This window comes from Rhinatrema bivittatum, chromosome 4 (genome assembly GCF_901001135.1).
Source record: "Rhinatrema bivittatum chromosome 4, aRhiBiv1.1, whole genome shotgun sequence".
Lineage (NCBI taxonomy): Eukaryota > Metazoa > Chordata > Amphibia > Gymnophiona > Rhinatrematidae > Rhinatrema > Rhinatrema bivittatum.
This window is the reverse complement of record NC_042618.1, coordinates 233,526,074-233,551,160: the sequence shown is the minus strand read 5'-3', so window position 1 is coordinate 233,551,160 and position 25,087 is coordinate 233,526,074. Positions and strand designations below refer to the sequence as shown.

The 25,087-nt window shown below is 40.8% G+C and overlaps 1 protein-coding gene across 15 annotated transcripts in view; it reads left to right on the top strand.

Moving 5' to 3' along the window:
* The window catches only part of ERC1 (ELKS/RAB6-interacting/CAST family member 1), a 1,001,239-nt gene that overhangs the window by 937,365 nt on the left and 38,787 nt on the right, over positions 1-25,087 (top strand). For 11 of the 15 annotated variants that reach the window (XM_029599916.1, XM_029599915.1, XM_029599914.1 and 8 more), the window contains one exon: positions 22,851-23,039. In XM_029599916.1, the coding sequence (XP_029455776.1) occupies positions 22,851-23,039 (189 nt within the window). Of the gene's footprint in view, positions 1-22,850; positions 23,040-25,087 lie in introns of those variants that run through there. The other 4 variants (XM_029599921.1, XM_029599920.1, XM_029599918.1 and 1 more) reach the window with 1 other exon arrangement.

Here is a 25,087-nt window from a genome sequence, read left to right as displayed (position 1 = left end):
TCTGGCTTGCTTGATATTCCTTCTGTCTGAGCTACCCACCTTATGGGACACATGAGAGAGCATTCTTAGTTGCCAGACCTATTTTTGGAACAGTTTACCAGAACAGTTTACAATCGAATCTGTGTATCAAATTATTTAGAAAGCAGTTAAAATCGTATCTCTTTAAATTGGCATATTGGCAATTAGCATGCAAGCTTTCAAGTTTCTGGTATGTAAGATGCCTATAAGATGTCAGATTTTTTTTGAGGATGCAGTATTAGTAGGGTTTATTATATATTTGTTTTTAATGTTATGTATGTAGCGTTGTACCCTGCCTGAAATACTGTGATCAGAGTGGGTTAGAAATCTTTTAATTTAATTAATTAAATAAATAAATAAATTAAATAAATAAATAAATAGACTATTTTTAGCAAACTTTGAGGTAGTGTGGGGTTGGGTGAGTAGAGTTCCTGGCTGTGGGCCTGGAAGTGTAAAGTATTAGTAGAACCTGGGGTCACATCACACCTTGCCTACTCATATGTGGTACTGGGTAATGATGAGTGTGCCTGAACAGAAAACCAACATGGAGAAAGGCAAATGCCCCAGCATCCTCTGCTTAGCCTGCCTTGGCTGTATGAACTCTTAAGTGACTTATTGAGAATGACTTGCAGAATTCCCAGGATATCTGGACAGGCAGTCAAGCTGGCTCCATACGGTGATGACTAATCATAGGGTCACAGAAAGCAGAAACCAACGGCGGGAACTTCAGGCTATATAGACACTACAGAGGCAATATTTCTCACGGGTTTCTATAAGCACAGCCACAGATGTGTTAATTATCCTGACCAGCAAGATTCTAACAGAACAAAAGACTACTTAAAAAGTGATGGTAAATGGGCCCCACCTTGGAGAAATACTCAGGGGTAGCAAGGGATGATCTTATCATGCTGTTGACATGACAACCAATGTAAATTATTCTCTAAGGCAGTCACGCACTCTAGAATCTTCCACAATATTGTACGTTATTTGTAAAAGAAGGATCATCAGCATCTCACAAGAATACTTATATTGTTCAATAAAAAATTATGCTTTCAATAAAAAATCTAAGTGTTCTTGTCTCCCTGGCCATAAGTGTCATAAAACAAATGGCATGGCGCTTAACAGTAAAGGGCTTAAAGAGGTAATCTTTTGTATTCATGGCAAAAGTCAATTCACTTGAAAAGCACCTAATTGATGGACACAGGCATGACAGGAAGAAAGAAGGGGGCAGACCAAGGGGTTGCCAAACATTTTTTTTTAACTCCCAAGAAACTAAATATAATCTGTGGTTTATCTAGAAAAAGGACCATCTTGAAGAAAGTTGGCTATGGACAACTTTCTTCAAGATGGGATTGAACAGATGGGACTGTCGTCATCCTTGTGTCAGAATTCAATTTTTCTCAATGGTAAATATTGCTGGTTTAAATGTGCTCCAACTTAAATTGTTAGGTCTTTGGTACAGAGAAAGTATAGCCATTTGATTTATCTTGAACCAGGCTATATAAGAAGATAATATTTTATAACACATTAAACTGTGGTGTTAGTTTTCATGGCAGTAGAGAGCAGTACTTGCTTCCAACAGGCATTCTGGAAAGATAAAGCCAGACTTTGCTTTCTGGGTTCATGTACCCCATTCTTTTAATCTTTTTCTCTGAAACAAGTAAGGAAAGGTGTAGAAATATCTGCTGCTGAGCATAACTGGCTGTATCATCACTGACTAGAATATCAGATGAAGGTATGAGGCTGCCTGTGACTGTGGCTGTCTAGTCCAACAGGATAAACACTGTCCTAGAAGATCCAGGGGCGTGCTGGATAACAGGAATAGCAAAGAAAAACTAGACAAAGCCCAGTAAAGCTAAGGGAACAGAGTTAAAAACTGACAAAAGCCAAATGTTCTCATTTGAATGCTATGTTGAATAAAAGATTTTATGAGCAGAATGAATAAAGTGAGAACAAAAGCTGTTTTCCTGGCTTATAGAGCTATAATTAGTGACAAAGAGTCAGGATGCAGTATTCTGTCTGCTGAGAGTATGGCCACAGGAAATGATATCAAGTAAAAGTTCAAATCCTTTCATGAACCAGTAATTTTACTTCAACATACTGAAACCCAAAGACATTCACAGCTCATTCATTTAACACAGAGATTCCAAGAACCTCAGCCAGCACTGGTTTTCAGAGTAGCCAAATCATGTAATTAAATGTGTGCCTAGCTGAGATTCAGAGAGACCAAGTTTGGATACTACTAATTTAATTGTATAGCGTAAAAACATAGATCATCAGACAAGTGGGTTGACAACTTCCAAAGTTGTGGCAAACTAGCTCTGAGAAGATAATAGAGGAGAAGGAGGCACATGGACAGTATTTGAAGTTAGAGAAATTTGTCACACACGTGGATGTAGAGTTTGGGAGCTGAGGTCCTGTTCTGATTAATAAAAAAAAAATAAATGTGCTTAGCTTCCTAATGGGTTTTTCAAGGAAAGTTTTACTATGTCTCATGAGCACCACAGTAACCAGGTACTAGTGATTATAAGAATAGAGTTATACGCATGTTACTTCACTGGCATCTCAAATAGAATAGAGAGCCTATGTACTAATGAGCATTAAAGTTAATCCTACATTAGCTAATGCTCATGTATGAAATGCGTTAACATATGCTATTTGTATTTGAGTTGGCATGGCCTCCAGTTCCCCACCAGTAATACTAATACACTTGAATATACCTTTAAAACCTTTTATTTTAAAGGGTTATTAGGTATTAATGCTGGATGTACTATTTGTGGACCTGCTAAAACAGGACATCTCAGTCTTCTTTTCTAGGAGGAGATCAAAAGGCAAACCAGCAGCAAATGCCTTCTGCCTTCATTAGGAGGATGGGTTTTCTGTACACATATCCTCCCATACATCTGGTAGTCAAAATCTTAATAAAACTGAGAAGGAATCAGGAAACCATGATCCTCATAGCTCCTTTTTGACTGAGAGAGATTTGGGGTCTACTTCTCAAGATTTGTCTCTGAGGAAACCAATCAAGTTGGGGACTTTCCCAGATACTGAACCAGGGAATATTGCTCCACTTCGACTTCCATACATTTCCCTTCACAGCTCAGATGTTGATGGGGGTATAATATGGTTCCTCACTGTGTCTCATGAAGTCTCTCAAATCATTTTGGCTTATTATGGTTTTAAATGGAAGAGATCTGTCATCTGACGTGAAGACAGGCTTCTAGATCCCTTCTCTTCTCCCCCCATACAAAAGTTACTTGAATACCTTCTACATCTTTCTTAGTCTGGACTAAACACCTCAGCACAACAGGTGCTTATCACCAGCATATAGAAGGAAACCTCATTTCTGTGTAGCCTCTAGTTGTCAGATTGGCTTTGTTTGAAGCCTCTCATCAAATCTACTACAATGTAATAAAACATCAATGTGGTTTTTACCCAGCCTCTTGTGGGCTCAAGTACCTGACCTGGGAAGTCTTTTTTTTTTTTTTTTTTTGTGGTTTTCACTTCAGCCCTCAATGTGACTGAGCTTTCAGGCCCTACTGTCTTTATCTATCTTATACCAGATACCAGGGGGGTGTTTTGCATGCATCCTAATTTCCTGCTAAGATAGTATCAGACTTCCACCTTAATCAGTCAGTCGTTCTGCCAACATTTTTTCCTAAGTCCCGTATCCATAAATGTGAAAAAGGCCCTTTATTCTCTGGATTGCAAGAGAGCTGTTGCCTTATAACAAACTCAAGCCCTTAACAAATCCACCCAGTCTTATTTTTTCTTAAGCCCCAAATAGGCTGGGAATTCAATGATAACTTGCATCATTTCTAATTGGATAAGAGATTGCATGTACAGACAGGCCTTACCTTAAAAGGACATGTCAAGACCTTTAGCATTAGAGCTATGGTGACATGCATCACTCATCTAAGTTCTACCTCCACTGAGATTTACAAGACTGCAACATGGAGTATAGTCCACGCATTTACATTCCAATGGTGGGATCGGAGGTTTGAATTGTCTGTTCTCCATAGCTGTTTGAGAGGTAGGACCCAATTCCATCCCCCTTAGGGCCTATTTTTATGATTTTAAATTCTCTTTCCTATTTAAAAAAAAAAAAAAGTTAAAATATAAAAGTATTTTTCCAACAGAAAATGTTGCTTGCCCATTGGAAATTTGTGTTTTTCCCCCTTTTTTTTTTTGGGAAGACAGCACTTAGCTCTAGAGTTCTACTTCCATAACACAGTGAGCTGCTTGTCTTCGAGGAGAACAAAGTTGCTTACCATGGCCTGGCCACATGAGTAACCCCCGTATTTTGCATGCATGGGCAATTTAAAATCTGCCCGATAATACTTAGTTCAATGTGTGAGTAACGCAATACGTTGTGTCTGTTCTATATGATTTTATTGTTGAAAACTCAATAAAAAGATTTAAACACAAATCTTCTACCAGTTAGTTTCATGGAGTATCCCTTAGTCATAGCACAGTTTGAGAGATAAATAGAACAGAAAGAAATGCAGCATTTCCAAGAGGAGACTACTTTTGGTAGTCTAACTGGATATCAATAGACCATGTTGTGCCCCATTTTTAGATAAGAGATGAGGTCCCAGCTCTACTGCTGTTCACCTCAATCTTAATTCACTGGCCATTTTATAAGATGCTAATTTTAACCTCTTCTGTTTTCCTTTTGTTTTAGGAATAGTTTCCTTCATACACTTCATTTGCCATTCCCTTTTCTTATGACTGAGTCGCCCCGGCCACTCACTTCACACAGATGTATAGCAGTTTACAGTACTACTTTATATGGGGATCATTTATGATACCAAAAATTAAGGCAAACTATGGGGCGTGATCCACATCTGGCCCATGGCTGAATTTTAAGTGGCTCGTGGAGACAGCAGGAGGAGGAAGCATGAGAGTGCATTTAGCCACCGCTGCCAACTCTGATACAAACTATCAATGCCAGCAATTTGAGCATGTACAAAAATCATGAGTGGTTGTCCTCTTGCTGCTGATCACTCGGCAGTGAGATGACGTACCACTCTCGAGTTTTGCGTATGCCTAAGGTGCCGGTTGTAGAGAGTGTGTGTGTGTGTGGAGGTCCTGTCAGAGTTCCCATCCCCCGCCAGCAGAAGAGGATGGATCTGGCAGTGCCACAAATACAGACCAGCCGGCAGTGTTCCCAACCTTCACTGGCAGAAGAGGAAGACAGAGAGGAGGTAAAGTGTGAGGGGAGGGAAAGGAGGAATGAAGGGAAAGGAGTGTGTGAGGAGAGAGAGAGTGAGAGGAAAAGAGAAAGGGAGAGAGGGTGGAAGAAAGGGATGAGAAAGGGGAAGGAAGCAGAGAGAGTGCGAGAGTGTTATTGGGGGATGTAAATGGGGGTGAGTGTGCCACAAACACATCGCCCTGCCAGTCACATATCCCTTACTCCCCTGGGGGGGGGGGGGGTAGGGACAGATGCTGAGGAAGAGGGAAGCAGGTGGTAGGTTTCTCGGGGGGTGTGGCAGGGGTTGCAAAGTCCTAGTTATAGTCTCACCCACACCATATCTGCCAGACCTCCGTGGGAACCCTACCTCACCCCCCTGCCTGCCTCCCTCCCTAACATTTGACATCACGGAAAGGTCCAGACTCCGAGAGAGAGAGACCACTTCTTCCCACCTTTCTTATCAAAACCCAAACGGGGGAGTCCCCTAGCCCGCGCCGTGATTTGAAATGTCATATTCAGCCCTTCGCTTTAAAAGTTTGGGGGTCCCTGAATTATGGCTAAAAGACCCAAGATGCTGAGAACTGGAAGTGTAACAAACCTCAATTGGAAATGAGCATTTAATAGAGCTGGTGTCGGGAATTACCCCTGCCAAGGATTGCTTTAATTTATAGAATGTAGGACCCATTTTTTATTGTAGTTATTCCGTAACTGTACATTGTTTTAAACTAATATATTGCTTTTGTATATTGTCTCCACTACTGCATGAATTTGATAGTTGAATGACAGGATCTCATAATGATTCCCATTTTTTATCTTTATTCTTACCATGTAAATCAAATCCAGGTTTATTACTGTACCAAATGGCAATTTCTTAATGAAATGTGATTACGCCAAACGAAAGCCCAAGAATTTAAAACACGTTTCCCTACCCCCCTCATTTTGAGAACAGATAGCGTAATGCAACATGTTACCAATTGTCAATAAAATAGCCATTTTCTACCCAATGTAATTTCAGGGTCTTTGATTTTACCACTGTTTTATGGTAACATTTGTTGATTGTCTCCTGGTAGCTCCATTCTTCCTGGCAATTTTTGTCATCCTTTAATTTTCCATTATTTCCCCCTGTATTTTATTTAAATTTTGAATAGTTCTGCATTCCATTTCTCTCTCTTTTCTCATCATTCCTCTCTAATTCTTGCATTCTTTCCTGTCTCTTCCATTATCTTCAACTTTTGGTCTCTAATTTTTACTTATCTTTTCCTTGCCTGTCATTGTTTTTTGTCATCAATGGTTTATCTTATTTTTTTTGCGTAGTTATTTTGGTTCTGTTTCATTTGCCTACTGCGCACACTCCTTCCCTATCCCCCATTCCCCCTGCTTGTCTTCCCTTCCCCTCGCTCTCGCTTTCCCCGTATTCTCTCAAAATTATGGATACCTTCTTTCACTGCAGCACTGAGAAGGTCACCAAAACCAGTAGCTCCACTTATTGTGACAATGTGCAAGCTGCTGATGCCAGTGGCTGCTCTAAGTGCAATAAGAGCATGCTAATGCCACTGGTGTCCTCTCTTAACAGTGGGCACCTTTCAGGCTACCGATGCTGGCGACTTGTCTAACCACTGCACCATGCAAGTCGGTGTGTCTGGCTCCATGCTGCAGCTGTTGTAGTCTCTCTCTAGCTGTGAAATTCCAGGAGATGCAGTATTGGATCAGTAACCCTGGAACCTAGCATGTTCTGAGCTCTGCCAAATGTTTCTCTCCCCCTCTAATTTTTTTTTTTTATTTATTCTGAAGAATCATACTAATAAATTCTAACACGTTTAGTAAAGTAAAACATACACTTATCCTCACTTGGTGGCCTTCACTATTCATTGTAATTTCCAGTCCTAATCAGGGAACTGTCCTGGCCCTCTGCATTTCATTCCTGCACTAGCTGGTTTTTGGATAGTTGCTGTTTAAGCCATGGCTGGTTACTGTTGAGTAATAGCCGGTACTCCAGTGCTTCCCAATACCCTGCCACCCTCAAGAGAATTCACTAGAACTAGGAATACAACCCAGGTCTTGCACAGAAAAATTAAGAGTGCTGCTGCTAGGCCATTAGACAAAATCTTTTCTCCTAAACTCCCCTCCCCCCTTGATGTAAGCCAGGCACTACTACGGCATTCTGTTGTGCATGGAAATGATTCAGTCACTATAATTTTCCCTTCTGAGACTTCCATCACATAACATCACTATTGTGGCATCTACTTCCTCTTTTCACAGAAGGTATGCATGTTGTTCTACTGATTTCCTAATTCCAGTTATTCTGAGGAGCGGGGTTTCGAGTTAGGAGTGAAACTCAGTTTCCTTGCACGCCAGTGGGCTCATAGGTTGGCCTTAGTTTTCTGTTGATTTGTTTTAAATAATACAAGTTTGACCTGAACAAGTCAGCCTTGTATAACTGTTTCCACAGACATATCCAATAGTAACACTGAATTGCTTAATTATCATGTCTAATAAATATTGCCAGGATGTTTGACTGATATGGAACCACAGAACAATATAAATTGGTTTTCTAATGTAACAGTCAGTGTTTTGGCATTATAATTTGGAAATAATGTTCAGAAGCTGTAGCACAGCTAAGTTTGGTTCAGACATAATTGGCCTGGATGAGGAAGTATCCAATTTAAGGGTCGGAATACCTATTGTATACGACTGTGTTCTTCTTTCTATCTAGTCTTCAGGCACTACCATCAGGTAGTTTTTAGACTCATTTGGCTGTGCAGGTACACCTCAGCTCAAACTGTACTGTAGGAGAAGCAGTCTGCATAGCCTGTTAAGCTCCTCACCTCAGAGGCTTGAACACTAAAGCCTCACACTCTTGTCCCACAGTCCTCCTCTACCCATAATGTTAATATATCCACAGTTGGTAGCAGATGATTGGGGCAGGCCTGGTCAAGACAGATGGCAGTGTATTCACAGGCTGGTGGATATGAGAATTGCTTGGTAACTTCCCTGCTTGGTGTGAAGGTGGCAGACCTCATGCATCATATAGAGAGAATTTTAGATAGTGCTGGGGAGGAGCCAGCTGTCTTGATACTGTAGGTATTTCCCTATCCCAGAGGGCTTACAATCTAAGTTTGTACCTGAGGCAATGGAGGGTAAAGTGACTTGCCCAAGGTCACAATAAGCGACAGCAGAACTTGAACCCTGGCCTCCTGGTTCGTAGCCCACTGCTCTAACCACTAGGCTACTCCTCCACTCCTTCACTTCCCTGTTTCATGTACAGGTCCTCAGAACCAAGCAGAGTTCCAGAGTCTCAATATGAGGATGAGACTGTGGTACAGGGAAGAGGGTTTTAGGTTTGTTAGGAACTGAGTTTCATTTTGGAAAAAGGGAAGCCGTTTCAGAAAGGATGGGCTCCACCTTAACCAGAATGAAACCAGGCTGCTGGCACTAACCTTAAAAAGGAGATAGTACAACTTTTAAACTAGATGATGGGGGAAAGCCAACAGTTGCTTAGAAGCGCATTCTTCGGAATAATGTACCTTTCAAGGATACTAAGAGAAAAGGGAAAAAAAGGTATCCCAGTAGAGAGATTACAATAAATGCCAATGTGGACCAGATGTCTTTAAGTAAACTGATGAACAGGTTGTTAATGCAAACAAAAACATACTTTGAAATGCCTGTATACAAATACTAGAAGTCTAAAAAAAATAAGATTGGAGAGTTAGAGTTTATAGCACTGGATCAAGAGAGATAATTGGCATCTCAGAGACCTGGTGGAAGGAGGATAACCAATGGGACACTGCGATACCAGGGTACAAATATATCGAAATGATAGGAGGGAATCAAATTGGTGGAGGGGTGGCACTATATGTTAAAGAGAGCATTGAGTCAAACAGGATAAAAATTCTTCAGGAAACAAAATGCAATGTTGAATCTTTATGGATAACAATTCCAGGTGAAAAAAGGAATAAAATAGTAGTGGGGGTATTTACTGTTTAGCTGGCCAGAATGAACTATATAGAATGAAATGCTAAAAGAAATTAGAGAAGCTATGACAAAGCCATAGCAGCAAGACTAAATGAATTCTTTGCTTCAGTATTCACTGAGGAAGATGTAAGCAATGAGATTCAAAGGTGATGATTCAGAAGAATTGAAACAAATCTCAGTGAACCTGGAAGATATACTAAGGCAAATTGACAAACTAAAGAGTAGCAAATCACCTGGACCAGATGGTATACATCCCAGAGTGCTGAAAGAACTGAGAAATTAAATTGCGGTCCTACTATTGGAAATTTGTAAACTCTCAATAACATCATCTATGGTTCATGAAGGCCGGAGGGTTGCCTATGTTACGCCAGTTTTTAAAAAGGGATCAATTGGTGATCCAAAGAACTACAGACCAGTGAGTCTGATGTCTGTGCCAGGCAAAATGGTAGAAACTATCATAAAGAACAAAATTGCTGAACATATAAGTAGTCATAGTTTAATGGGACAAAGCCAATAAGGATTTAGCCAAGGGAAGTCTTACCTCACAAATTTGCTACAGTTTTTTGAGGGCGTAAATAAACATAGATAAAGGTGAGCCTCTTGATATAGTATATCTGGATTTCCAGAAAGCATTTGACAAAGTCCCTCATGAGAGACTTCTCAGGAAATAAATGTCATGGCATGGGGGCAGTTTCCTATTGTGGCTTGCCAACTTGTTAAAAGTTAGAAAACGGAGAGTAGGGCTAAATGGTAAATTTTCCCAATGGAGAAAGATAATAGTGGAATGCCCCAGGAATATGTTCTGGGACCACAAATAACCATCTTTTTGCTATAGGTCACTAGACAGAAACTACTCTCTAACACAATACCTCATCTCAGTCACCCATGAAAAACACAAACAGACCCTTGCCAATAAGTGATCACAAATTCAAAAAGAAATTAGCAGGTCAAACCCTTCCTGCAGTGTAATAATAGAGAAGCAGACATGCATTTCGTTATGCACTGTGCAACATACACCTTTTAGCCCTCCAATTACATCCTCTCTACTTCAGACAGCATGGCCAGCACCTCTGAGAAGGGGGGCCTCCTCTGAGGTGCTACTTCAGAACAGCTTGCTGGCTGTCAGGGGCCACTCTCGCCTCTCATTTCGTAATCCTGACTTCACTGCTGTGGCTTATCCACAAGTGATTGGCCCTAAAGGATAAGAGGACATGATCTTCCAAGCTAGAACCACAGGGCTAGCCATTACTAAACACCTGTATTCAGCACCGATTTTTATTTCTCTTTCAAGTGTGCAGTTCCATCTATTTTCTCCACCTCCTTGTCTAAGGTCTTGAAAGCAATGTTGGCTGCTTCAACAGAGCTGTCTTGACTGGATTTATTTCTGTCAGAATCAATGAAGACATCATATTTACAAAGTGAATGCTTTCTGAAAGTTTTGTACACCATGAACAAATCCCCACAGATTAAGAATTTCCAGAGTTTACCCTCCTCATTTTATAAACAATCCAGGATTCAGCAAAAATACAAAAAAGAAGAGGCATACTCTCTTCATCTATGTGATTTACTGTTTAAGAAAAGAGAGTGAATAACCACAGAATGACCCCCTTCAGAGAAGCAAAGAGATTCTAGGTGCAGGAACATATTAATTGGCTTAACAAGGTTTCTTTTTTCTTAGTGGTTTTCATTACCGTTTCGTCTCTGTCACTCTAGCCTTCCTTTTAGGGATTTTGGAAAATTGTATAGAGGAGGAAAGTGGTAACACAAAGAAGCACACATACATATAAATTTAATTTGTATTTTCAAGGCATATTCCATGTAACTCTCAGCTGAGGAGGCAAAAAGGAAAGAAACTTACCAAAACATATTTGGATGAAGTAAGCAAAAACTTACTTGGATAAGGGATGTCATACCACAAGTGGTTGAGGTTCTGTGGCTGGCAGCTGGGATAGATCCTTGCAGAATGGACATAAGTAGTTGGGTAGATTGGATGGGCCAACTAGTCTTTTTGTGACCTCTTCTACTATGTTACTGTGCAAGTTCTGTGTATTTTCCCCATTCACTGTACAGACAGTTGCAGTAAGCAGTCCCTGTTAATGACCCTCATTATAGTAGCTCACTTGAACAAGAATGGAAGGAAATGAATTTAGATAGATTATGGATAGATAATTTAATACTGGAGTTTATAGGAAACAGAGTTTGTGCTGCTTTTCATTTTTCTGTTATATTACTGCATGCTTATGTACCCAGGATATGTCTTTTATTAATCTTCTTACATTGTCCCTCAACTGCTTTCTGTCCCCTATTAATCCTATTGACTCCTGCAGGGCTGATTTGCTTTTCCCTATCGGTATGTTTCATACTTTATTTTTATTTATTTTATTTAACTGTTTTTATATACCGACATTCGATCGAGATATCATATCTGTTCACATGAAACAATAAACTAATAAGGCAGGAGGACTGCTTATTTTACATTGAAACTAGGTAACTTACATTATAACATGGCAACTTACATGGTACATTATAACATGGCAACTTACATGGTACATTATAACATGGCAACTTACATGGTAACTAGGTAACTTACTAGGTATCTAGGTAATTTACATTGTACATGGTGACTTACATAATGATTGAGGAATAGGGTGTATAATGTGAGGGTGTATAATGTGAGGGTGTATAATGTGAGGGTGTATAATGTGAGGGTGTATAATGAGAGGTGTATAATGAGAGGTGTATAATGTGAGGGTGTATAATGAGAGGTGTATAATGAGAGGTGTATAATGAGAGGTGTATAATGTGAGGGTGTATAATGTGAGGGTGTATAATGTGAGGGTGTATAATGAGAGGTGTATAATGTGAGGGTGTATAATGAGAGGTGTATAATGTGAGGGTGTATAATGTGAGGGTGTATAATGAGAGGTGTATAATGTGAACTCTACTTTCTTTAGTTCAATTGATTTCTATACAAATAGAATGCAGGGTGTCCCTGATCATGTAGAATGCGGGACTTAATTAGACGTGCGTTTACTAGTCCCCAATACTGAATGTCTATATTGTAAATTACCAATCCTCCTTAATCAAATACCAGTTTAGATTCTACATGAGCTTGAAACATTTATTCCTGAGATTTTCCTCCTGCGTTTTTATTGCATCAAATGCAAGTGGCCTTTGGTACATATCATTGTAAATAGAAGCTCCACAGCTGAGATTGAAGCCTGCATGGTTGGTACTATTTTCTTCTCATTACTTTGGAGAAAAGGTGGTGATCTTGACCAAGGCAAGGAATAGTTGGGCCATCCTGAAAGGTCTCTGCTTATTCAACTCTAATTGCCACTCGCCTACTCTGGAAGAATCTCTAGCAGAGAAAGACCACCTTTGACAGGAGTCTCATGTTGCATCTTCTCTGCTTCAGCTAAACTGTATTCACTATGCTTATCTTTGGAGAAAGGGTACTTAATTACCTGTATTTGCTGTTTTCTAAAGATAACAAGAATAGAAATGCCACATCCCTTTCCAGGAGTTGCCTATTTACTTCGGTGGGCTGTGTAGAAAGATCTGAGATATTTGCCCCAGCTATTGCTTTCGGATGTTCCTTAGCATGGGTAAAAGTTTGAAACCTTTTTGAAATAGCACATGACAGAGTGAAGTGATGATACTATTCACAAGTTCAGTCATCAGAGAACAGTTATATTAAATAATTACCATTTTCAACTTTAAAATATTGTCATCTCTCCTATATACTTATATATATATATGTATGTGTGTGTATATGTATATATATATATGTGTGTATATGTATATACATACATATACATATACACATGGAGGATAACTTTCAAACCTATTTGCATTACTGCATGTGTACACCTAAGTGGATGTGCGGAGATTTATCCTAGTATTTTACGAGCTGCTTAGTAGGAGCTGCACAGTATATAAAATACCGGGTACTTGTGCTCCAAAAGTATGTGCATATGTTTCAGAACATGCTTATATTTCCACTGCAATGAAAGAGATCACATTTCTTACCTATTTTATGAACATACACTCGAATATTTTAGGTCCGTAAAAAAAAATAAACATGTACTCGTAAAACCAGGTATTTTATAACCTACAAGCATATAAATACCATTTTGTGCACATTTTAAATTATCAGTTCGCGATACCGCTGCCAGTTGACCCTGCCCCTGGAGTACCCCTAGACCGCTCCTTTTGTATATGCAAAGCCGAAAATATATGCATACATTTGATATTTATAAAATAGCATGTATGCGAATACAGGCTACTTAACCTATTATATCCCAAAATATTTTTAAGAAGCTGTCCTCTAAATAGGACAATGAGACATAATGGGTTAAGCATGTATATGCTAATTTTCCATACATAACCCCTTTGAAAATTTACTCAAATGAACAACCAACCAGAATGCCAGATATCAGCTTGTAGTCATATCTAGTGCTAGCTGTGTATCCAAGAGTTGTATGATGTCTCAGGAGAGCTAAAATATTGTTCTAATTTGGTTTAGTTTATTATATACTGCAAGTCCATAAAAACATGAAAGTGGTGTATAAAACAAACAAAATGTAGAATTTATCAGTCATAAGAAATTTATATAACATACAGTTTACACCATACAATAAATGACTACAACAGAAACAATGTATGATCAGTTAAACTGTGCTATAGTTTAAGTATTAAGAGGCTGATATTCAGTGCCATTTGTCCAGCAAATTTTGGACTTAGCTGGAGAAATGGTAGGATCTAAAACTCTCATGTTAGCCGGATAACTTTTTATCTGGCTAAATAGTTATTCAGCTAAATCAAGGGAGGAGTTGACTATCTGGCTAAATAAAGGGCTAACCTAAAGTTAACTGAATAAATTTATCCTGCTAGCGCTAAGATATTCAGCAGTGTTCCCGTGCTACTGAATATCCCTGCAAAGATAGCCAGATAAGTTTATCCAGATAACTTTGTTACTCAGCTAGCAGCTGAAAATGAACCCCCTAAATATAAAATACTTGCTTCATTATCTATATCCACCCTTAACATCCCTTCAAGTGTAGCCATTAGAACAATACCAATAACCTTTTATGAACTGAGTGAGGTTCATCTCCTTCTCAGACTGAAGAAAATTAATTGGGCGGTCTCCAGCAAATGAAGACCCTGATGTAGATTAGGATCTCGGCTGTGTGCACATATTAGTGTGCAGTTGTGCATACATTTGTATGGACAACTTTACTCCCAATTTAAAAAGGAGTTAGTGCACAAAAAATGTGCCCAAACAATGCACCTCTATGCACATCCCATGCTAATCAAGATATTAGCTATTACTCCCCAGTGCAGAGAGGTGAGTAGGCTTAATGCCTGTTTTATTAAAGCTGGAAATGTAACTCCTGGTCAGAGAAGAAGTAACGTTTCTGGGTCTCATGCTAGTATATGGGGCTGAACCTAGAGTTCATGTTGCAGGGGTCTTATACATGGGGTTTATGCACATAAAACATGATTTGTGCACCTATAATATATTTTGTGTGCACAACATTTAGGGGCACAATTGTTTTGTGCACAGATCATGTTTTCTGCATATAACAATCTGCATAAATAATGTTTTGTGTGCTAGGCATTTTTTGTCTACATTTTTGGGTTAGCGCACTTTTTTTTTTTTTTTTTTTTTGTAACCTCCTGATTTACTCTAATACCATTAGCTTACTGCATCAGGAGTTAACTCTTATTTTAGCACATGAAGAAAGAAAATATGTGCTGAAGTTTAGCATGCATTTTTTTCACTTGTGTCTTATTACATCGGGGTGCAAAGTAACTCGATGAGTTATGTATTATATCAGGGGTGGCCAACTCTACTCCCTGAGAGCCACAGACAGGCCTGGTTTTCACAATGAATATGCATGAGATAGATTTGCTTACAATGGAGGCAGTACATGCAGATTTATGTCATGCATATTCATAGTGGATATTCTAAAAACCTAGCCTGTATGTGGCTCTTGAGGACCAGAGTTGGCCATCCCAGGACTATATAATGTAGCTCTAGAAACTTGCAATGGTGCAGAGAAAATACTCCCTCACATCGCAGGTGCAGGATAATTTGTGTTTCTTGACCTATAACTGGCAGGCTGCATGAATAATAGCTAAAACCTATCCCACCTTGTCACTTTGCAATGTGAAATTTCTGACACCTTTCAAATAAATATGTGTAGAGGTGTGCATAGTAGTTGAAGTGCTAGTTCTTTTGAGAAACATAAGCTACCTTGCAGGATAAGGGATGACTATGACCTTTCAAGGAAATCACACTTAGCTTTAATATCTTATTTAAATGTTGATGCGTAAGAGGCCTGGCATAAGAAAAGACTTTAAACATTTGTTTCTTGCATACTGATACTTTCTTGAAACAAAAGTATGCACCTTTTTGGTATGTCTGTATCCTCTGCTTTAAAAAGTATTTTCCAAGGCCACTTTTTTGGCTGTTCTTCAAACTTGGGTGTGTTAATGTGGTGCCTGGCTGGTTTTCTGATAAGGATCAGAATAGAAGCAACCTGATTTACTTTGATTCATAATCGTAAGGGTGGGTAGGCAGGAGGAGTTTTCCACAACTTTAAACACTAATATCTCGACATGAAAAAAATAGGAAAAGAGAGCAGTAAAGGGGATCATAATGATTTTGTTTCCTCTGCCACCTTAATTATCTAAAGCTACAGATCTGTGAGGATGGGTCACGTGCTGTGATGTAAGCAGCTATGCGTCCTGTGTTCGAAAAAATGCTGAAGTATTTTAAGAATAAATGAATGCAAAATGAAATGTTTAACTTTATTATTAGTGCGCTGTATTACATGTTGTAGAGCAATAATATTTGGAAAGGCTAAAATAATCCCATTTCTTTGGCAATGGCACAAGCAGCTTAGAGAAAATCGCTGAAATTGAAGAGCTTACTTTATTCATTGTGGCACAAATGCTCGCTGTGTGACAGAGTTTGGGGTCCATACTGGGCCATGCATCCTACTTAACGGAGTGGCAAAGCAATCTGACAGTGAGGAGATGTCTGTATGTAGTTGCTGTCTATTATTTGAGGGGAGAGGCTTTGTACATTTCTGCGGTGATATGTACTGTATGTATTCATTATTTATCATATTGCCTGCTCCTATTAAAAACAGATTGCAAAAAAGATAATTTAGTAGAAGGTTCAGTCTTTTGTCATATTATGTGGGCTGTGCAGAGGAATTTTTCATGATGGTACATGCCGGTGCTAAGTACCAGCATCTTTTGCCGTTTGTCTCGCCAGCAGTAGTGATTTCGTGCGGCAGGTATGGTGATGTGAGTCACTGAGAACCAAAGGCCCAGGTGGCAGGCTGCTGCATGTAGTCTTTGCCCATCCTCAGCAAGCAGTCAGATCACAGCTGCTCTCTCTGCCCCTTCCCCTGAAACACTCAAACACCCCTCCCCCACCTGTGGCAAAAGAAAAGCTCCGTGGAGGAAGAGGAAGCCACCACCCCCTCTCCCCCAGCCTGCATTGCCCGCCCAAAAAAAAAAAAAGGCTCTTAGTCCTTCACCGAGGAAGCAGAAGCCAGGGACAGCTGATCGCTGCATGCCCCCCCCCCTCTCATCCCCAGCCTGCAGCTTCCTCATCTGGGACCCATTGTGACCGCTGCCTCCCCCTCCCCATGGAGCCTGTGTAAGCCCTAGGGGTAGGGGAGCCTGCGAAAGTTAGAACAGTGGGGGGGGGGGGGGGCCTGCAGGGCCATTGCAGCCTGCATCACCTGCCTGGTGGAAAAGGAGAAGAGCTGGACCAGGGGCAGCCGCACCCAGCAAATAAAATAAAATAAAATTAGCCACAGCCTTCTCTCCATCCTCCCCCCCTCCCCCCCCAATTCCCAGAAGCCAGACTGAATCCCCCTATTTTTTTTCCCCAGGGCCCAGTACAAGGGAAGACTGGGCCCCCAAAGAGAGAGAGAGAGGGGGTGGGGTGGGAATTCTGTCTGCGTTCTTGGAGGAGTCAGGGAGATGAGAGAGAGGGTGTGATGATGATGCTGCTTGGTCAGGGAGCTAGAGAAGATAAGGGGGTCCTGATGCTGATGAATCTCTTCTGTCATTCCCCGGGGCCCAGTATCAGCCTCCTGGGGAATGATGGACCCCGGGGAGAAAGAGACTATTCTGCCTGCAGACTGTGAGGCAGGGAGAGGGAGGAGAGACACAGAGAGGGCATGCTGCTACTTCCTGGCCAGGGAAGTGAAGGAAAGGAGAGGGATGATGCTAGTGAATCTTTTCTTTCTTTTCCTAGAGCCCCCAGTATCGCCCCTCACAGGAGTGCTGGGCCCTGGAAAAAAAAAAAAGCGAGAGGGGATTCTGCCTTCCTGCTGGGAGGAGGGGGTGGAAAAACAGAGGGGGGTGTACCTCTGCCTTCATAGAAGAGAAGAGTGATCCGGGAGAAAGAGAAGAGGTCGGGAACAGTCCGGGGTACTGGACAAAGGGCAGGGGAGGAGAGAAAAGGGGCAAAGCAGTGTGATGGGATGGGAGGTGTGATGTTAAGGCCATTAAGCATCCTTCATTGTTACTGAATGGGGCTGGGGGGCGAGTGTGGTGTTGTCGCCCAACTCTGTCACCGTCATGTGTAGGAGGAGAGGACTTCTATTAGTGACACTGTGAACCCCTTTATTCTTTTGTGTGTGTGTGTGTTTGGGGGAAGTCTTATTTTGGGACTGCCAAACCCTCCTGTTGGTTTGGGGTTTCTTTTTTGGAGGGAGGGGCATGTTAGAGCCCAAACTTTCCAAAGTAAGGAGGGGGGGAAGGCATTTTATTTTTCATTTAGTGATTCCAGCATGTCAGTGTCTGGACTGTAAAATGTGTAGAATCCTCTGATACCTTTATGTTTTGCACTGTACAAGAGGAAATGCATTTCTGCTTTTGCTTCTCCAGGGTTGCACTTGTATTATATGCAGAGTTTGGCTTCTTGGTGATTCCAGTTCAGTTTTTGTCCGCACATTTCTGTTTCTAATTTGTGGTTACTTATTCTGTGTTTGATGAGGGTCTGACTGTTTTTTAGTGTGTTGCATTGCATTCAGTCTAGCATTAAGGGGTTTCCAGTTCAGTATTTGCACATTTCTATTACTAATTTATGGTCACTTATTCTGTGTTTGACTATTTGTCCTTGTTCTGTTTGAGAGATTGATGTGAAGTATTCTGTTAGAACTGGGGCAGGCAACTACAGTCCTCAAGTGCTTGCAAGCTGGTTAGGTATTTCAGGTTATCCATAATGAATATGCATGAGATATATTTGCATGCAGTGGAGGCAGTGTGTGCAAATACATTTTATGAATAGTGTGTAGATATCTTGAGATCCTGACTAGCTTGTGGCACTCAAGGACCAACACTGCCTAGCCTTCCACCCCCTTTGCTTGAATATATAGTTTCTTTGTAGGGATCTAAAACAGTCTGGCTCGTTCTCTTTTCACAATTAAAGGTATACTGGTGCTCTAGGGACAAGTGGAATATTTGTAATGCTGTGTTTTCATAGGTTCTGCAGCCAGTTACTGGGGGCTGGGGATACTTCAGGGGGCAGGGCCTTGGGTGACCCCCAACCCAATTCCCACCCCAGCCCCCAGAGCAACCTTGTATGTGAGTATTGGTACATTTTATTCTAGAGAAAAAAAGCACTGGAGGTATGTGTCATGCTCTCTAGGGATCAGGCTTTATGGTGCACTGTATAGATGGGGGAGGGAGGGGGAGTCACCACTATTTGTAATCTAAATTCTTGGAGAGGCTGGCTAAGATGACCATAGGGAGCAAAGATCCCCATTCTGAGATCTTCAGATTACTTCAGATTCTGGAAACACCTTCCAAAACAATAGCAATCCCAATTCATCAAATCTTGCATGATTACAAATGAGAATGTGGATAATCCAGCCTCCTTGAAAAACACAACTTATATGCTTATATTACCAGTATGCAATCTACTTGTGATTTCAAACTTTGATACACTTTACTGCTATTACTCAGGCGCCATTAGCTACATTAATTCAAAGCCTGGGCTTTGCATGTTTCTTCTATGCAGATAATATACAGATTCTAGCCTCTTTCAATTCTAAAAGCCCAAAGACAAATACTTGTTTATCAGAGGTCGCAAACTGGTTTAACTTTCATAAGCTTAAAGTGAACCCAAATAAATCATAATCTGTATGGTTTCACAGAAATAAAATCTTTGACCATTAGCTCCAGTTATGGCTGGATCCACTAGAGAACTTCATGATGTCATTACATTAGGTATAATATTTAATTCTCATCTGAAGTTTGCTCCTCACATTCCTTACTTCAACAGTTATTCAAGGGGGCACAGGGTACTGGGCCCTCTGCCAGGAATCTCTGAGAATGTGGGAGTGGACTATCAGTCACAGATCCTTTCTACAGTAACTTACTGTACCTTCCTGGGATCTCCAAATTGCTGATGGATCACTTCAGCAGGGTTTTTCACCCCCTCAGGTGGTCCCCCCTCAGGGCGTGGTGAACAGGCTATTTGACTGCTGGAATCACCCATCAATCAATTTGTTCATGCTAGAAACTAATAGAAAAGTTGACAAATTTTGCTCCATTTATGAAAGCAATTTCAAATCTACTTTGAATGCTTTTTCTGCTCAAGTGAGATACAAATCTGCTGCATGCTTTTCCTCCACTTCTGTTGGTGGATAGTACAAAAAGTACATCCTATCCTCCCAGCTCGAGCTTGGCCCAGACCAGTATATTTTATTTTATTTATTTAAAATCTTTTCTATACCGTCGCTAAGTTATATACCATCGCAACGGTTTACATGTAGGCACATAATGTAGGTAAATGCATATTATAGTACATTCTAACAGGTGCCGCCGGGGTTCAGTTACAATACATCATTAAAGACAATCAATTGTTTAGTGAAGTAGGTCATGACCGAGTGTACCAGAGGTACTTTCACGGGCAAAATTCATTATACATAGTGTTACCATTATGCTTATACCTAGAAAGGTTGTTAGCCTATCCACTGATCCCTCTGAGATCTGAGATCCAATCTAGCTTCACTAACTCTGGAGGAGGGGCATCTGTATCATCTGAGACTTCCCTCCCTCAGTTTAACAAAATGAATGTTAAGCACTTGATAGTGTCTTCATTGTCACTATTTTTAGGAGGTTGAGGATGTGATTTTGGGAAGGAAGCTTTCTACCAGAAGTGTGAACACTTTAAATGGAAGCGTTTCCCCTCTTGATATCGAGCAGGCTCCCTGAACCCATTCAGGTGTACTGCAGAAGATTTGCTTCAGTACCTAGTCTCCCTCTTCTCATTGGGTATCAGTATATTCATCGGTCAAAGTGCATTTTATTACCTTTGCAGCTTACCATCCTTAGGTGGAAGGAAAGCCAATCTACATTCATCCTTTGATGTCAAAACTCATGAAGGGCTCATGGCATATGAAGCTTCTGGTTGCAAAATTATCGGTGCCAGGGATAGCAATGTCATTTTAGCACAACTGTTGAAACTTCCCTATGACCCATTGGAGTTGGCATCCTAAAAGTTTCTCGCATGGAAATTGGTATTCCATCACTTCACTAGAAGAGTCAGCATTAGTTTCTTAATCTCTGTACCTACAGTTTTTATGCAATTGAGTGGTGCTTCACACTCTTCCTATGTTTCTACCTAAGGTGGTTTCTGCATTTCATTTAACCAAGCTATTGTTTTGCCCTCATTCTTTCCAAGAACTCATACGCATAAAGGGAAGAAGGACATCCATTCGCTGATCTGTAAGCAGGCCGTGGCCTATTACCTGTGAAGAATTAAGTCACAATGTCAAGCTTCTCAACTGTTTGTATCCTATGATCCCAACAGACTGGGCATGGCTGTTGCCAAGCATACTTTGTCCAATTGGCTAACAAACTGTACCGTGCATTACTTTGCTGTGGCTAACATTCAAATCACAGACTGCAAGGCTCACCAAGTGAGAATCATGCCTATCTCAGTGGGCTCGCCTAAGAGCTGTCTCAGTTGAAGACATTGAAAAGCTGCAACTTGGTTGTCCATTCATATCTTTGCATCCCACTATTGTCTGAACAATCTCTTGAGGAGTTACAGTAAGTTTGAGCAAGCAATTTTGCTCAGCCTGTTCACTCATCCAGTAGTCCACACTCTATAGGGAAGGGGGGGGGGGTCTGGGTTGTTTGTTCAGAAAGTGCTCTGCCATGCAAACCTTAGCTTGGGACTCCCGAGATTTCATGGCTAATTCCGCCCTGCTTGTTGACGGAAAAAGCAAGTTTTCTTACCATAAACAAAGTTCTCTGTAGACAGCAGGATGAATTAGCCATACTTAATACCCACCTGCCTCCCTGGAGAATCAATTACGTAGCCAGAGCTAAGCTTTTACAGTCAACAAAGGGGCTCCCGTAGGAACTCCCACACATGCTCAGTAGTAAAACTCCTCACAGATGGGAGCCATTTGGCACCATCAGATGACATCACCTACAGACCATGACTAATTCATCCTGCTATATACTCATTTACAGTAAGCAAACTTGCTTTTTAAGGTATCATTTGAAAGGGTAAATAACCGTTCCCTATTTACTGGTTCCACACTACTCATGATTTTATAAACTGTTATTTTATCCCCTCTGTTATCACTTCTCCAAGCTGAAGTCTTAACGTGTTAAACCTCTCTTCATAAGAGAACAGTTTCATACCCTTTAGCATTTTTTGTTGCTCTTCACGGTAACTTTTCCAGTCCTGCTATATCTTATATCTTTTCTGGGGAAACCAGAACTACACATAACAACTCAAGGTATTGTCACACCTTGGATTTATACAGAGGCAATATCATATTTTGTTTTATTTTCTTTTCCTTTCTGAATAATTCTGAATGTTCTATTTGCTGTTTTGACCACTGCTGCATACTGCACTGAGGACTTCAATATATTGTTCACAATAATTCCAAGGTCCTTTTCCTGATTGGTAATGCCTAATGTGAAACCTAGCGTTTTGTACATTGAGTTGGGAGCATGCAGAGCTGCTGCATGTTTGTGGGGACTGTCAGAATGCTGTTGCGTTGAAAAAGGAACATCACACAGCTGCCATTTGGCCTACACTAGGGTTGATGATGAGCTAAAATGATCAAGCACTGGGGTTTGTATTTTCTAAATCTACTTATCCTGCAAAATCAGAGGAAACCACTGAAGGTCTTCCTTCTGTTGGAAGCCTTTTAAAGTGCTCCAGTATACTACCTGCTATTAAGGAATACAAGGATCTATTGGGGGGTGGGGAGTAGATAATTGTCTTTTTGCTGGAGGCTCCCAGTTATATGAAAATTGTATTTGGTAACTACTCAGACTTAATGCTAATGACTCCTTTGTATCAGATCTTGTTGGAAGAAGATTTTCACTCTTGCTGAAGAGAGTAATTTTGGAATGAAGCAGGGGAAAAATCTCTAGGATTCAGCTTTTTGTGGTGATCAACCATTTCTTATCCACTTTAGTGTCATTGAGAATTGAATTCGGGTGGAATTAGAGCTTTGATACCTTTTCTTTTCTGTTTCTACAAATCATTAAATGTTTTTGGCATGTTGTTTCTTGGGGATGGTGAACCCTAGAGTCCTTAAATCTTCCATTTTACTTCAGCCATGTCAGACACTTATTGCGATTTTTGTTTCTTCAGATAATCCAGCCCATTTTAGACCTCGACCAGAATCGTAGCAAATTAAAGTTATACATTGGACATCTGACTGCTTTGTGCCAGGACCGAGACCCCCAAATTCTGCATGGACTCAACCCGCCAGCTCCCTATCACCTGGATGATGACAGGGCAGCTTGGGAGAAGGAGCTGCAGAAGATGACCCAGAATCAGGTCAGGACGCTTTTCAGCTGTTAGGCAAAGGATCTATCAGCTGCCCTAGTGCAAGTTAAAGTAAAGCCCATGCAGTGTGTAGTATGCATTCCTTAACAAGTAGTAATACTTAAGCTGTATAACCAAAAAAGTTTCTTTTGTCATTGGTTTTGAAATTCTTTAAGCTGCTTCTCTGTAATTCCTCTGCCTCCTCAGATTACGCACATTAGCAGGAGAGGCACAAATTACCTCAGACACAAAATGATTGTTGATTCATATAGAGCCCAATTTTCAGAACTGTCCCCAGTGCACATTCATGTAAGTGTACGCTCAGAAATTTGCTAGTATTATATAAACTGTATGGCAGGAGCTGCACAGTTTATAAAATACCATGTATTTCTGCCCCAAAATTATGGATGCAAAAGTTTAGGCACCCCCTGTTCAAATTGTGTGTTTCAATGAATCAGAATTTCAATGAAACAGAAGCTATATTGAACAAAGTTAAACATGACATCTTTGTAATTGTCAATGCAATCTTACTATTTGCTGATTTTTAACAGATTGAAATTAATAAAATAGTGAACAGTTGATTGACTCTCTTTAGGCTGTCAACTAGGTGACAATCAATTCTACGGTTGAACAAATAATCTAATCCTTTTAAACCAGTATTTCCCAACCAATTTTGCCATGTCACACTGGTGTTCCTCCAGACCTTATCAGGAGTGACACGGAAAAGCCACCACTGCCTGATGCTCAGATTCAGGGCTACATTTGGGCTCTGCTCTCACCATCTCACATCAACAAGAGACACCAGTGGTGGCTCTTAAACTTGTAGGAATTCCTTTCTGAGAACATGAGCAATCATGCATGCCTTTTCTTCCTAGCTACATCATGAGCCCCAGCATGTCATGATTCATGGGCAGAGCCTGCATAGCTGGAACCCACTATGTGTAGCACATGCAATGCACACAGCAGCTGCTCATCTGCTTTGTCTGAGTCCTTCCAGGTTCTATCTCTTCCCCAGACTGAGAGAAATGGGGAGAGTCTGCGCTAAGAACTTGATGTGACTCGCTTTGAATGTTGGGGACAGCAACAGTAAAAGAGCTCTAGCAGCCACTTGCGGCAGTTACACTGGCTGCCCACACCACCCAGACTACTTACTTACTTCTGCACTTATATTCAGAGGGAGAAAGTCTGTCGTAACTAGTTCAGATGTGTCTTTATCCCCTCTCTCCCTTTGGGGCTGATGCAATACAGTGCGCTCAGCAGAGCGCACTGTATAACCTGCAGTTGGACGCGGGTTAAATAGGCACTAATCCTTTCCCTAATGCAATAGGGGGATTAGCACCTATTTATTGCGCTAATCGCGGCTGCAGTTATGAAAACAGATGCCGAGTTTATCTGCATCTGTGTTCATAACCGGCAGACCGCCGGTATACCGCGGGGTCGCGTTAGCAAGGAGGCGCTAAGGACGCGCAAGCGACCCTAGCACCTCCTTGCTAGCTCGACCCCCTAATTTGTTTATTACATGGCGCCCCCCCTTGTGGGCACCGTGCACATGTTAAGAAAGCGGGCGCTGAAAAGTCAGCGCCCACTTTCCGCATTTAATATTGCATCGGCCCCTTTGTTTTAAAATTTGGAAGAGAAACTGGTGGGACTTTCAGTACTTTCCTAGCTCTTCTTTAGGCCGTATAAGTCCTCTCCATGTCCACACAATCTATTTCTTGGAGGTTGGTGTGCCACACAACATTTTTGTTAATGTAGATGTGCCTTGGGCATGAAAAGGTTGGGAAACACTGTTCTGTCTTCTCACATCATGATTATCGTTCTGTCAATACCCACTAAGAAGCAGCAGCAGTTCTGAGCATTTGAAAATGAAGATAATTCACTCTGACAAAGCAGGGGAAGGCTATTAAAAAAAAATAAATCTCAAACCACTTCCAGTTAACAATTTAAACTGTCAGAAATATTATTAACAAATGGGAATTACATGGCAGTTTTGAAAGCAAGGCAAGATCTGGAAGACCAAGAAAAATCTGTGATAAAATTGCCCAAAAACTGGTCAGCTC